The sequence below is a fragment of the Myxocyprinus asiaticus genome, chromosome 22 (assembly GCF_019703515.2).
Source record: "Myxocyprinus asiaticus isolate MX2 ecotype Aquarium Trade chromosome 22, UBuf_Myxa_2, whole genome shotgun sequence".
Taxonomy (NCBI): Eukaryota; Metazoa; Chordata; class Actinopteri; order Cypriniformes; family Catostomidae; genus Myxocyprinus; species Myxocyprinus asiaticus.
This window is the reverse complement of record NC_059365.1, coordinates 40,036,869-40,050,363: the sequence shown is the minus strand read 5'-3', so window position 1 is coordinate 40,050,363 and position 13,495 is coordinate 40,036,869. Positions and strand designations below refer to the sequence as shown.

Sequence of the window (13,495 nt, the reverse complement as noted above, 5' to 3'; positions counted from 1 at the left end):
CTGCATATTTATTGCTTTAAATCATCATTGAGTGGTTAAAACAGCTTCTTAAACTGAGCTCGTGAATTCTCATAGAATGAGGTATGAAGTCGTTGATAACACATTTAATGTCACATTAAGGTTTTACTGAGCGTCCTCATATTTAAATGTACCTCTAAACGCCTCCCACATCGCTGTGATGGGTGTCTGAATGTTTGGGAACAGTATACTATTGCTCGGCTGTTTAGAACTTATTTTTACCCCTGAACGAAGAACGCAGAAGAACTTCTCCGGAATTATATCAGGGTCTTTAGGCTTATTAGTTGCTTTATTCACAGAACTCAGCACTATTTTCCTGGCACAATTTAGATCGACCTTTTGTTGATCATGGCACATTTGAAAAATATCCCAAAAACAAACTCAACGAAAACATTAAGCACAGTATAAAAGCATCCCAGATTAAGATAGTCTGACGCATCCTCCACAACCTACTGTAGCACTCAAAATCCAGAATAGTGCCGTGCAAATTGCGTTCAGCTCTACTTCTGTGGCCACATTTGTGCCAAAACTTCTTTAATGGATAGGCTTTAAAAAAATGCATACACCATGTGCATAAAAACCACGCTAACAACAGGCCCAATTCATTCTTAGTGAATTCCCCACCTGTGTTTTCCCTCTTAGCTCAAAATGTTTCTTTTCCCCTCTTAAGTTGATGGCACATGGAGAGAATCTGTTAAGGCGTTCTCCAGAGTCTTCATCACAGTTCCAGCTCAAAATTCTGGGTAGGAACAGCAGCAAAACACAACTCTAAATTAAATTAAAAATAATCTTATTATTTAAAGCAAATTAAAACAATCATGAGTTCATTGATCAAAATGTCCAAAAGTTAACTTTGCATATGTTCATTGTACTTGTTGCATCCTGCAGTTTGTGCATTGTGAATGACGAACTCTTTGTGAGGAATGCCACTCAAGGCGAGATACACAGAGCGTTTGCTGTACCAGCCCCGACCCCCTCCAGCAGTTCTGTGCCCACCCTCAATGCATCCCAGCAGGAAATGATCTCCGCCTTTGCTTCCAACTCGCAAATGAACCTGGAATGGTCACAGAAGTGAGCGGAGAGAAACAAAGATTTTTGTCTTGCAAAATCATGCCCATTTACATCCTATTCTTTCCAGGAGCTATACAGCCATTATTATATGTCAGGTATAGAATTAAATGTCTATGCTGAAAGAGGACTTTCTGTATGGACAGAGTTCCCATGTAAAATGTATCTTTGTGAGTGCAATCTCTATTAAAGAAAATCCTTCTCCACTGATCACAAACGACTAGAGAATCTTGTTAGAAAAGGAGTGGGAACCCTGTGTAGACATTTACGTGGATACCTCGATCCTGCTGGTAAGGCTTGTTGATTGAAGGTTTTTGTGTTTCTATATGCAGGTGTCTCCAGGATAATGGCTGGAATTTTAACAGAGCAGCTCAGGTCTTCATGGCATTGAAGGTAAGAGTACAGCTACACAATTGTTCTGACTCGAGCCTTAAACTTGAGGAATTTAGCTGGATTTCCTCTTTTACATGGTGTGATTTGTTTGGTGAACATGCTGTAAACCATTGGTCAATTTGTGTTGATTTTTAAGTAATTTGAAGTGGACCATGTGGTGCTGCTGCTTACTTTCTTTGTGAATATCTTCACTCTTCAAACTAATGTAGTCATCTTATTCCACCTATTTTTGTGTCTTCTTTAGGTTCAAGGGATGATCCCAGAGGCTGCTTTCTTCAAGTGAAGATTATATGCATATATAGGATTTTTCTTCTTTTTTTTTCTTCTTTTTTTTTTATTGATTGTTTTATTTGTTCATATCATTATTTTAGATTATTTGGATTATTACAAAATGTAATACGTTAAAATTGTGAGAGCATAGAAGGAATGTTTGGCCCTTGCAAATACACAACCAGTTAAAAGTCTAAACAAACACGACTGAATGTGTTTCTTTGTGATCCTAAAAACATTTTGATTGTAAGGCTTTTACTTAAAATACGTTTTGTAGATGAATAGAAATTGTATTTATTAAAAAAAAATTTCTTTGAAAATGGTTGAATTGGTCCGGCTAGTGGAGGAATAGCGGCCAACAAGTGACTAGCATGTATGGGAACTCTTCATTAAGAAAGGCATCATGAAGTCAGTTGATAATGACCAGAGTTTGCAGTGCTATAATCTAGACCTGTGCTTTTCAAACTGGGGTCCGGGGAACACCGGTGGGCCTGAAGGGGGTGCTTGGGGTTCCGTGGAAAATTTCAAAAGGAAAAAAGTTATCAATATTTATAAGGAGTAATTCAGACTGAATGCATTCTTGAAAAAAGCTTGACACAGCGCAATGAATGGAGTCGACTGCAGGTGTCTCGAGATGGATATATATATATATATATAATATATATAAAAAAAAAAAAATTTTTTTTTTTACATTGCCTGACACTGTCTAAATATGTGGTGCTTATGTGCAGGATGCTGAAGAAACAGCGGGCCGGGGCACAATGGTCAAAGATGTCCATCTAGCACATAGAAAAACTAGTAAAAACAGTGTAAACTGTCTGTTACTTTTTTTTTATTATTATTATGCTTTCAAAGGACAACAAGTAAATTTCAATTGGATTGAAAATGTTTCTTAATCTAACATTACGTTACTATAATAGTGGATAGAAAAAAAGATATGCTGTCAACTTAATACAAAATACAAATATTTCCAGCTTTAGTACAATATATAAGCCAATTATTTAATTTTAAAAATAACATGTCTTATCTTTATAATGCCACACTAATTTTTCTCACACGGTATAAATTGCTCTTTATAGATAAAAACATAAAGTTGCCTTTATAGATTAGAAAGGGGGGCCCTCAAATCGGAATCATCATATTTGGGGGTCCTTGGCATTAAAAAGATTTTAAAAGCCTTATCTAGACAAAGAGGTAGATACTTTTGACTTTGACTAATATATATATAAGATGTCATACAATTTTTACTGTTATTGATTACTAAATAATTCCCATACTTTTAGATTTATCCATATGTTATTTCATAGTTCCAATTAATTTTCTGTTGTTCTAAAATGTGGACAGTAGTAACTTGGAAAAATGGATTCTGTGGTATTTTCTACAATAGTCAGTTACTCCCTACTCGGAAAAAACCTTAAACCAGCCTATCTGTCAGGTTGATCTCTTTGCTAGTTTAAAAGAGGTTATATACTATACAGTTTAAACTAATTGAGCACTTTATTAGGAACACTGTGGTCCTAATAAAGTACCCGACGTGGTCTTCTGCTGTTGAAGCCCATGCGCCTCAGGGTTCAACATGTTGTGCATTGTGAGATTATATTCTTCTCACTACAATTGTACAGAGTGATTATCCGAGTTACCATAGCCTTCTGTCAGCTTGAACCAGTCTGGCCATTCTCGGTTGACCTCTCTCATCAACAAGGCGTTTTCGTCCGCAGAACTGCCACTTACTGGATGTTTTTGGCACCATTCTGAGTAAACTCTTGGGACTGTTGTGTGTGAAAATCCCAGGAGATCAGCAGTTACACATATACTCAAACCAGCCCATCTTGCACCAAAAATCATGCCATGGTCCAGATCACATTTTTCACCATCCTGATGGTTGATGTGAACATTAACTGAAGCTCCTGACCCATATCTGCTTTATTTTATGCATTTCACTGCATAATCATGCCACATGATTGGCTAATGAAGGTGTTCCTAATAAAGTGCTCAGTGAGTGTATAAAAATATTTTTAATAAATATACCCTTAATATTTAAATATATTACTCTAAAAATAATTCAAATAAAAATGTCACATCTGGCCACATAAAACATGAATAAACACTTACTAAGCAAAATTGGAGTAGTGGAGGAGCTGGGGCAGGAGGAACAAACTACAGCAATTAACAATGACATTATGTGGAGAAGGTGTGTGAAACTCATTTTATGTCATTTTTTAAACCTGTACTTGCAGAGAGCACATACACACTATATGTTCCTATGGATCGAGTAAAGTCCTGAATAAACTTTACCACTTTAATGACGAATATTGGGGTAAAACTAAAGGGAGCTCTCACCCACTACTCTTGGCTCTTTTGCTGTAATTAGCCATATGTAACCGTATGGTAGGATTGCCAACTCTCATGCATTTAGCATGAGACACACTTTCAGGCTCTGTCTAATGCTACCCAAATAAATATCATGCCAAATAATAAGACAGTGTAATTCAATGTAAAAATATAGCTGCAAGCAGTAATGATTGGGGCCAAGCCCTAAAACCATTCCCCAAGCACAATTCAAGGAGCTCCAGCACAGCAGAGTCTGGATGTCTACACTGGCTAAGGCAGGTTTAGAACTGGGGTTCACCTAGTTCTTTGAACTGAAGCTCAAAGCACTAACCACTGCACCACACAATTGACAGGTCTGAGTGACATCAAAGAAACATTCTAGGTTGAGAATATACAACTATTGCTGAGAAAATATTGTTACAGCTTATTTATTTTTATTTTTTATTTTTTTTAATTGAAGCAGGGATTATGCAATAAAGTACAGTCTGCATTGCAGTGAGCACAAGATGAAAACATAAGTAGCGTTTTTTAAACTGTTTTTTCCTGGACTCAAACTCATAACCTTTTGTCCTGTATTCCAATGCATTTACCAGTGGGCCATTCAGGTGACAAGCTTAAGGTGCCAAAGAGTTATTCCAAGCTGAGAGCAACAGGCATGAGGACTTCTAACTCTAAGAGTTTCTCACAAATGATCCAAAGCATGGCTGCTGTCATCAATCCACATTAAAAACAATATATTACAATATTACTATGACACTGACCGTTTAAAAAAGGCATCACCTGAATAACAAATGAGTCTATGTATTTTAATAATATAATATTGTAATATTATACTGTAAATGTTGACATTGACCTTTAAAACGGTATCGTCTGAATCACGAGGCGGTTTGTATTATAAACTTTGTTAAAGATGCTGTTACCTAGGGGGCCTGGGTAGGTCAGCGAGTATTGATGCTGACTACCACACCTGGAGTCGTGAGTTCGAATCCAGGGCGTGCTGAGTGACTCCAGCCAGGTCTAAGCAACCAAATTGGCCCAGTTGCTAGGGAGGGTAGAATCACATGGGGTAACCTCCTCGTGGTCGTGATCAGTGGTGTGCGTGGTAAGTTGTGCGTGGATTGCGGAGAGTAGCATGAGCCTCCACATGCTGTGAGTCTCCACGGTGTCATGCACAGCAAACCATGTGATAAGATGTGCGGATTGACAGTCTCAGAAGTGGAGGCAACTGAGACTTGTCCTCTGCCACCCAGATTGAGGTGAGTAACTGCACCACCACAAGGTTCTACTAAGTGATGGGAATTGGGCATTCCAAATTGGGAGAAAAGTGGATAGAAAGAAAAGAAAAAAGATGCAATTACCTCTCCCACAAACCGAAACAACCTAATTACACTGGAGATAAAGGCTGTTTTTTTAATTATTTTTACATAGGACAAGACACATAATAGAACAAGACATGGATACAAAGTAACAGTAGAATACACAGGTGGTTTTACATGATTGTGTATGGTGTGTGTGTGAGGGTGTGTTGTATGGGTATGTACAACTCTATTCAATCTAGAACGAAGTATATTTATAATTAAGGGAAGAACAAATATATATATATATATACACACACTACCGGTCAAAAGTTTTGAAACACCTCATTCATTTATAAACATTTTTTTAAAAAAATCACATTTAGAATAATAGTAAAGTCATCAAAACTATGGAATAACATAAATGGAAATATGAGAATTATGTTGTGACTAAACAAAATCCAAAATAAATCAAAACTGTGTTATATTTTAGCATCTTCAAATTAGTCACTCTTTGCCTAGAATTTGCAGACATGTACTCTTGACATTTTCTCAACCAACGTCTTGAGGTATCACCCTGGGATGCTTTTTAAACAGTATTGAAGGAGTTCCCATTTATGTTGGGCACTTATTGGCTACTTTTCTTTATTATTTGGTCCAAGTCATCAATTTCAAAATTTATAACATTTTTTATTATAACATATTTATAACAAGTTTTATAATGAAATAAATTAATATGGTGGCACAATTACATTTTTGTCTACAAAATAATTTCAAACATTTAAGCATATGCCTTCAGATCAAAAGGTTTTTAAGTTCATGAGAAACATTTCAGTCAAGTGTTTCAGAACTTTTGACCGGTAGTGTATATATATATTTAAATAAATGGCCTATGTATAGCAACAAGGAGGATGCTAGGAGAGCACTGGCAGTATGTCCATGTGTCTGCCCCAGGCCACCAGCACCAGAGCGGTACAAGATCAGGTCACCATCAGAGGGATCCCAGAGCAGCTCAGCAGGGTAAGGTCAGCCAAGGAAGCAGTATTGTTATTTTATGGTTATTAAATTGAACCATTTCTCATTTTTATTATTTACCATGCATGGTTTTAATTTATTTTGGTGACCGAGACTGCGTTCTGAGTCGCCCCCAAACCCCGTCAGGAGAGAGCTGACCCATTGCATGATCCCTTCCAAAACAGCCCCCAAACCCTGAGGAGGGAGCCTGTTTATTAGGGAGTTAACAGTCTAGTCACGTTGACGTTGTGTGTAATTAAAATGAGGGAAACGATGACTTGGCCTTCCCCACCCATGCTGTCCACTCCCAGGGAAACCCAAGTGCGACCTGGATCCGCATAATACAGCTACCATGGGCAGGGCCATTTCTAGTGGCTAATCAAATAAATAAAGAATACAAACACTTAATTTTTTTTTTTTTTTTTTTTTTTATCATGCCACGGTCCAAATCACTGAGATAAAACAAATTTCCCATTCTGATGGTTGATGTGAACATTAACTGAAGCTCCTGACCCGTATCAGCATGATTTTATGCATTGCACTGCTGCCACACGATTGGCTGATTAGATAATCGCATGGATGATAGTTGGTGCCAGATGGGCTGGTTTGAGTATTTCTGTAACTGCTGATCTCCTGGGATTTTCACACACAACAGTCTCTAGAATTTACTCTGAATGGTGCCAAAAGCAAAAAATATCCAGAAAACGGCAGTTCTGCAGATGGAAATGCCTTGTTGATGAGAGAGGTCAACAGAGAATGGCCAGACTGGTTTGAACTGACAAAGTCTACGGTAACTCAGATAACCACTCTGTACAGTTGTGATGAGAAGAATATCATCTCAGTGCATCTCAATGCTATTCTGAGATGTGGGTTGGCGCTGTTTTGGCAGCACAAGGGGGACCTACACAATATTAGGCAGGTGGTTTTAATTGTGTGGCTGATCAGTGTATATATTGTTGTCTGTCTTAGCTGACAAATAGCAGTTCCTTTTCTACCAATCAATGGGCGATTTAAAAGAGCGTGCTAATAAAACGTGACGTCATCCATAACAACGAGGTCCACTCCGCCTTACTCTTAAGATTTCCTTATAAAAACTTGCTCTTAGCAGTTTTGTTAATAGGTTTTAAGCAAAAACATCTAGCTAGGAAGTCTTTGGAGAACTCCTAGTGGTAAGATAAAAATATTTATGAATACGGGCCCTGAACTCTGTGCTACACAGCTGACGTTGTACTGCTGCAAAACAGACATACCAAGCTGAGAGTCAGCAGGTTTTAAACGAAAATAAATAAAATTTAGAAATTTCTCTCTGCCATTTTCAGAAGACTTGGAATAAGCAAGCAATGATACATAAAAAATAAATAAATAAATTGACTAAGCATTTCGACCACTATGTGGTGCTATATCCAAACTGCTCAGGTACCCTCAGGACATGATGTCAAAGACCCCTGCCAATTTTCTTTCAAATCGGACAAAACTTTTAAAATATACATTACTTTTTCATGAAATTTAAAATGGCGGAGAAGTTATATGGCAAAATATGGATAGTTGAAATCCTTATGACCCAAGGAATCCAAAGACCCCAAACCCATAATTTTAGGACAAACTGTTCAAAAGTTATGGGAAAAAATAGCCAATTTTGACATTTCTTGACCCATAGGTGGCACTGTAACCAAACTATGCATATTCCCTCAGATCATGGTCCTGATGAAGCATACCAAATTTTGCTTCGATAGGACAAAGCGTTGCCGAGATATAGTCTCACTCCCTGTTTTATGCCGACTCGTTAAATTCGCATTGGCATCATTTCTGATTGGTAGCACAAATTAAAATGGTTTAAAATAAGTTAGTTTGATTTCCCATAGCATTCTGAAGTGAAAAACAATTGTCAAATTTAAAACATGAAATGGAATTAAGTAATTATGTTCATTGGTAAATAATAGCATTTATGTAACCAACCAGCTTTGAGCTTGTGGTTGACAGTGTACCTCAGCCATCACCGAAGACCATTTTTGGACCCAGGAAAACCCCTGGTTTCGCCATAGTGTATGGGTGTTTTTGAGCTGTGAATGCCAGGTTAACTGGCATGAGCACAAAAATGTTTGTTTGCATTGTAGGGTTTGATTAGGTTTTATTGTGGCGTTAGAAAGTAAAGATAGTACTTGTATCAAATACGCGAATAATATTTACTTCCATTAATAGAAAATATTACATCCAAACATGATATGTGTGTAACAACACATAAGCATAATTGTTATGGTAGAAACTATTCAAAAAATGCAGTTGTTCTTTTATGGCTATGAGTGTGGTTATAGACCTTATTCTTTCTTTTTTTCCTCCCCAATTTCACATGCCCAATTCCCAATGTGCTCTAACTCCTTGTGGTGGTGTAGTGGCTCACCTCAATCTGGGTGGCAGAGGACAAATCTCAATTGCCTCTACGTCTGAGACAGTCAATCCATGCATCTTATCACAGGGCTTGTTGAGCATGTTACTGTGGAGACATAGTGTGTGTGGAGGCTTCACACTATTCCCTGTGGCATCCACACACCCCACTGGGAGCAAGAACCACATTATGGTGACCATGAGGATGTTACCCCATGTGACTCTACCCTCCCTAGCAAACCGGGCCAATTTGGTTGCCTAGGAGACCTGGCTGGAGTCACTCAGCACACACTGGATTCAAACTCACGACTCCAGGTGGGCTAGTCAGCGTCTTTACTCACTGAGCTAACCAGGTCCAATATATACCTTATTCTTTTATTTTTGATGGGAATGACAACAAGGCTGTGAGGACGTACAGTCTCTTCAGTGGGTTTTACAGTTGTTTAAAGTGTTTTTGTATTGTTCCGCTGACGAAGCATTTAAAAAAAATATATTTCCAAGAAATGTCAGTAGACAAAAAAACTCAACAAAATGAGTTGTGAAAAATTTTATGTGATCTAGGAGCTTTTCGATAGCTCTATACAGTGCATGCTCACAGCCTCGTATTCATTCCCCGTCAAAAATCAAAGAGGATGCTGCTGTGAATAAGGACATTCTACTGACCTTCCCAACATGGCGGATCCTCACGTCTAACTTCTGGCGGCTTGCGTCCGCGATGACGTCATGACGCCATTCGTTAAGTCTGAGTATGAAAACAATAAACGATCCGTTGGCCAGAAGAAGCGTTGAGGAACCTGTCACATATTTCTGTGACATATACGATTAAAAGTATAACCGGAGAGACCCGTTTCAGCAAAAATAAACTGTTTAAAAAGCAGCTTTGGAAAAAGCCAGGTCCAAACACGGATATTCGTGGGAATTTGGTGTCAAAGGGCAGGAAGTTAGACGTTTCAGTCCCTCTTTTTCACAGTAGTAAGCTTTTATTCTTGTATTCTCATCTGTACATACTACCGAGGGGGTTTAAATTTGTTATGCAGGACTGGTCTCTTGCTCCGTCGCCTCTCTACTCCCTCTCCCCGTCTGCTCTGACCCCATGTCTCGGTGGCTCTTTCCCTGGTCGGGCTCTATAAAGAAACGGGCCTGTCGGTACCTCTTGCAGCACTACCTGGGCCACTTCTTGGAGGAGAGACTTAGTTTGGACCAGCTGAGCTTGGATCTGTACAATGGCAGCGGGGTCATTAGGGATATTAACTTGGATGTTTGGGTAAGTTGTTCTGAACACAAACGAAGGTTTTTAGAAGAAAATCTCAACTCTTTAGATCCTTACAATGCAGGTAAATGGGATCCGAAAATTTGAAGCTCCAAAAAAACACATTAAGGCAACATAAACATAATCCATATGATTTCGGTGGTTTAATCAGTGTCTTCTGAAGCGATCCAATCTGTTTTGGGTGAGAACAGACCAAAATCTAATTCATTTTTAACTGTAAATCTTAACATCAGCAGTCTCATTGGCGATCATGAGTTTAAGCTCGATTACACTTCCTAGTGCCATCTAACGCTCTGCGCATGCGTCAAGCACTATGACGCATAATTGAGCTTGAAATCATGATCGTGCCTAGAGACAGTGATGGCAAGTGAAAAGGGGGTTACATTTTGGTCTGTTCTCACCCAAAATTGATCAAATCGCTTCAGAAGACATGGATGAAATACTTTTATTCTGCCTCTATGTGCTTTTTGGATGGACCAACAGAGCTGAGACAGTCTTTTAAAAATATTATTTTGTGTTATGTAGAAGAAAGTAAGTCATACAAATCTGGGTTGGCTTGAGGGTGAGTAAATGATGAGAGAATTTTCATTTTGGGGTGAACTATTCCTTTAAGAGCTCTCCACCATATGGCCCTGATTTCCTTTGCCAGTGTTTCACAATGTCTGGACAAACTAGACATCAACACAACTCACTCATGTTTCCAAGGTTTGATGACTGTAATGTATTTTTATCTTACAATGACAAGTGCAGAAAAGCCTGCAGCTTAAATTCTATCATTGATTACTCACCCTTATGTAGTTCCACACCCATATAACTTTCTTTCCTCTTTGAGGAACACATAAGAAGAATGTTCACACTGCACTTTTCCTTACAATGAAAGTGGATGGTCACTGTGGGCTTGCAAGCGTTGAAAAGTACTAATGAGCATATTAAAAGTAGTCCATATGACACATGCTCTATGATCCAAGTCTTCTGAAGCCATATGATAACTTTGTGTGAGGAACCGACTGAAATTTATGTCATTATAATCTTGCTCGACAACTGTGGTCACTTTCATTTTATTGGTAAGAGCAACTTGTATATTCTGCTGTAAATCACTCCTTTTGTGTTTCATGTAAGAAAGAAAGTAATTGAACAACGTTGAAGGCCCTTGATCTGCTTTAATTACTTCTGCTTTAACTTTCCGAATTAACACTCGTGTGCCTTTACTATGTTTTGCAATATTTCTGGTGATGTCATTTAGCTCAACATCCTTCCTCTGTTTTGAAGTCATCACCTCTTTTGGCACACCTTTCTCTTTTTTTCTTCCACGTGGTTAGTTGTCCACCTCCAGATTTCCTAACTGCACTCTGATCCTTCTCTTTCAGGCGGTGAATGAGTTGTTGGATTCATTGGGGGCTCCGCTAGAGATTGTTGAGGGTTTCGTGAGCAGCATAGCGGTGACTATTCCCTGGGCGGCACTTGTGACGGACCACTGCACCCTTGAAGTCACCGGATTGCAAATAACATGCCGACCCAAATACAGAACCAGTGAGTTTAGTTGACTGTGCTTTGTGGACTCATTTGATTTGATGTGAGAATAAAAGCACAGGACCAAATTTAATACAGTAATTTAAAGTTGTAATTTGTAAAGGTAAAGAATTTGGTTGTTAAAGTACTTTCTCCTGTCCCAGTTTAATATGCATAGATTGCAAGTAAGCCATTCGTAGATTGACTTCTTGAAAAATGTAAATACTGTGGCTCTGTGGCACTATCAAAGCATTGCTCTGTTTGTTTGAGCATCCCAACCAGCCTGACACAGGAACATTGGCTCAACCAATGGCATGAGTTTGGGGCGGGACTATCTGTTTGCCCAACTAATAACAGACAGCAGTCATTATTTTTGCAATTCCACACACTTCGGCTTTAAAAATCAACTACTGAAAACACAAATTGGTTGACTATTATTTTGAATATTAAATTAAAATAGTTTTTGTGAAAGCTTTTGGTCAGTTTTAGTAACTGTTTTTTTAATGATCTCTGTTAGATGGCAGCTGGGATTCTCAAGGGTGGTCCTCATGTATGACGTCCAGCATGCAGCTGGCCCAGGACTGCTTGAAGGACCCGCCCGAGGCATCCGAAGAGCCACCTGCTCCACTGGAGGGGCTGGAAATGTTTGCACAGACCATCGAGACAGGTGTGTATCAACACTGACCAAAAGGGCTGTACTGTACAGGTGCTCTGTTGTCAGCAGTTATTGTTGTTTGTTTATTTTTTGTAATTTGATGTCACAGAAGAATCTTCTGGGTTCAGTACATTTTAATCTCTATTGACAGCATTTGTAACAATGTTGATTTACTTATTTTGTATTTTTTTTTTTTTTAAAGAAGAAAAATTTGTGGTTACAGTATAGCACTAAGCCCAAAGTATACTTCGGTTTTGACGTGAATGCTTAGCGTAAGTCCAACACTCAGCCTTTTAAAGTATACTTGACTGTGCACATACACAGGCGGTTGGCACAAAAGCTCTACGACTGCTATGAGAAACTGGACTATTTCTTACACACGCGCTCTTGACGTGCACATCCACTGTTGTTGTTTCCACATTCATCTCCTGTTGTTTAGCGGTGATTACATCTTCTGGCACTTCTTTGTGTCCGCAACGGCCAATGGCTGAGTGTTGACACCTTGTGGACCCACTAATTAGGGCAAATAATTCCAGGCGCATGCGCATACTGGATACGCATGGATAGAAAAATCGGGCCATGTCCGTTCAGTGCTCAAGCACTCGGCGGATGCCGAAATTTATGTCATGCATCCTGTATGCAGACGCTTAAGGACTAAACGTACTCTACGCAAGTACACGAACGCAGATGTAATCGTATGGCCAGTGCATTGCCAACGCATGATCCAGTAAAACATGCTAAACATGCGTTCTTGCGTTACCGTGGCTGGAACAAACCTCAGTACTCAAGGGGGTGATAGAGTTACCTTCAAAGGTCAGTGCCATTTGGATGTGTCATTATTCAGGTACGTTGCTATGAATATATTGACTTTAGCTTACTTGCTCAGCAATATTCTCTTCAAACTGTTGCTCCGCCATGACAGTAGTTGACTTGCACGAGAAAATTCACCATAGAGGTGGACAGTTCACACTAATCTTGCTGTAGCGGCCCTTGTGGCAACGCTGAGAATGCAATGCATAGTTGCGTTGAGTTATGAATTGCGCTCTGACACATTTCAGAATGCAATGATGCGTGAAATCGAGCTTGCGTTGCAAGATGCGTCTGCGCTCACATACTTGTGTAGAGTATGTTTCAGCCCTTGGCGTTCGCGTCTAACCGAAGTACAATTTGGGCTTTAGAAGAAAAGTAATGGGTACAGTGCAATAAACAATAACATACACACTGTTTTATAAGTAGCCTTAAACATGCTAACATGACAGTATTTTCATGGAATCACTTGCTTAGCTTGTC

The 13,495-nt window shown here is 39.0% G+C and overlaps 2 protein-coding genes across 3 annotated transcripts in view; both read left to right on the top strand.

Moving 5' to 3' along the window:
* The window catches only part of LOC127412649 (nuclear RNA export factor 1-like), a 39,066-nt gene extending 37,297 nt beyond the window's left edge, over nucleotides 1-1,769 (top strand). The window contains exons 14-17 of the mRNA XM_051649187.1: nucleotides 689-761; nucleotides 907-1,089; nucleotides 1,419-1,479; nucleotides 1,724-1,769. Of these exons, the coding sequence (XP_051505147.1) occupies nucleotides 689-761; nucleotides 907-1,089; nucleotides 1,419-1,479; nucleotides 1,724-1,762 (356 nt within the window). The 3' untranslated portion in view covers nucleotides 1,763-1,769. The remainder of the gene's footprint in view (nucleotides 1-688; nucleotides 762-906; nucleotides 1,090-1,418; nucleotides 1,480-1,723) is intronic.
* Nucleotides 1,770-9,499: 7,730 nt separating this feature from the next.
* Nucleotides 9,500-13,495, top strand: part of LOC127413302 (autophagy-related protein 2 homolog A-like) — a 66,742-nt gene continuing 62,746 nt past the window's right edge. Inside the window, exons 1-3 of one of the 2 annotated variants that reach the window (XR_007892567.1) lie at nucleotides 9,500-10,035; nucleotides 11,409-11,571; nucleotides 12,068-12,217. Coding sequence is in view for 1 of the 2 variants with exons in the window: in XM_051650311.1 (XP_051506271.1) it covers nucleotides 9,865-10,035; nucleotides 11,409-11,571; nucleotides 12,068-12,217 (484 nt within the window). In the remaining variant the exon portion in view is untranslated. The remainder of the gene's footprint in view (nucleotides 10,036-11,408; nucleotides 11,572-12,067; nucleotides 12,218-13,495) is intronic. The other variant, XM_051650311.1, reaches the window with a different exon arrangement.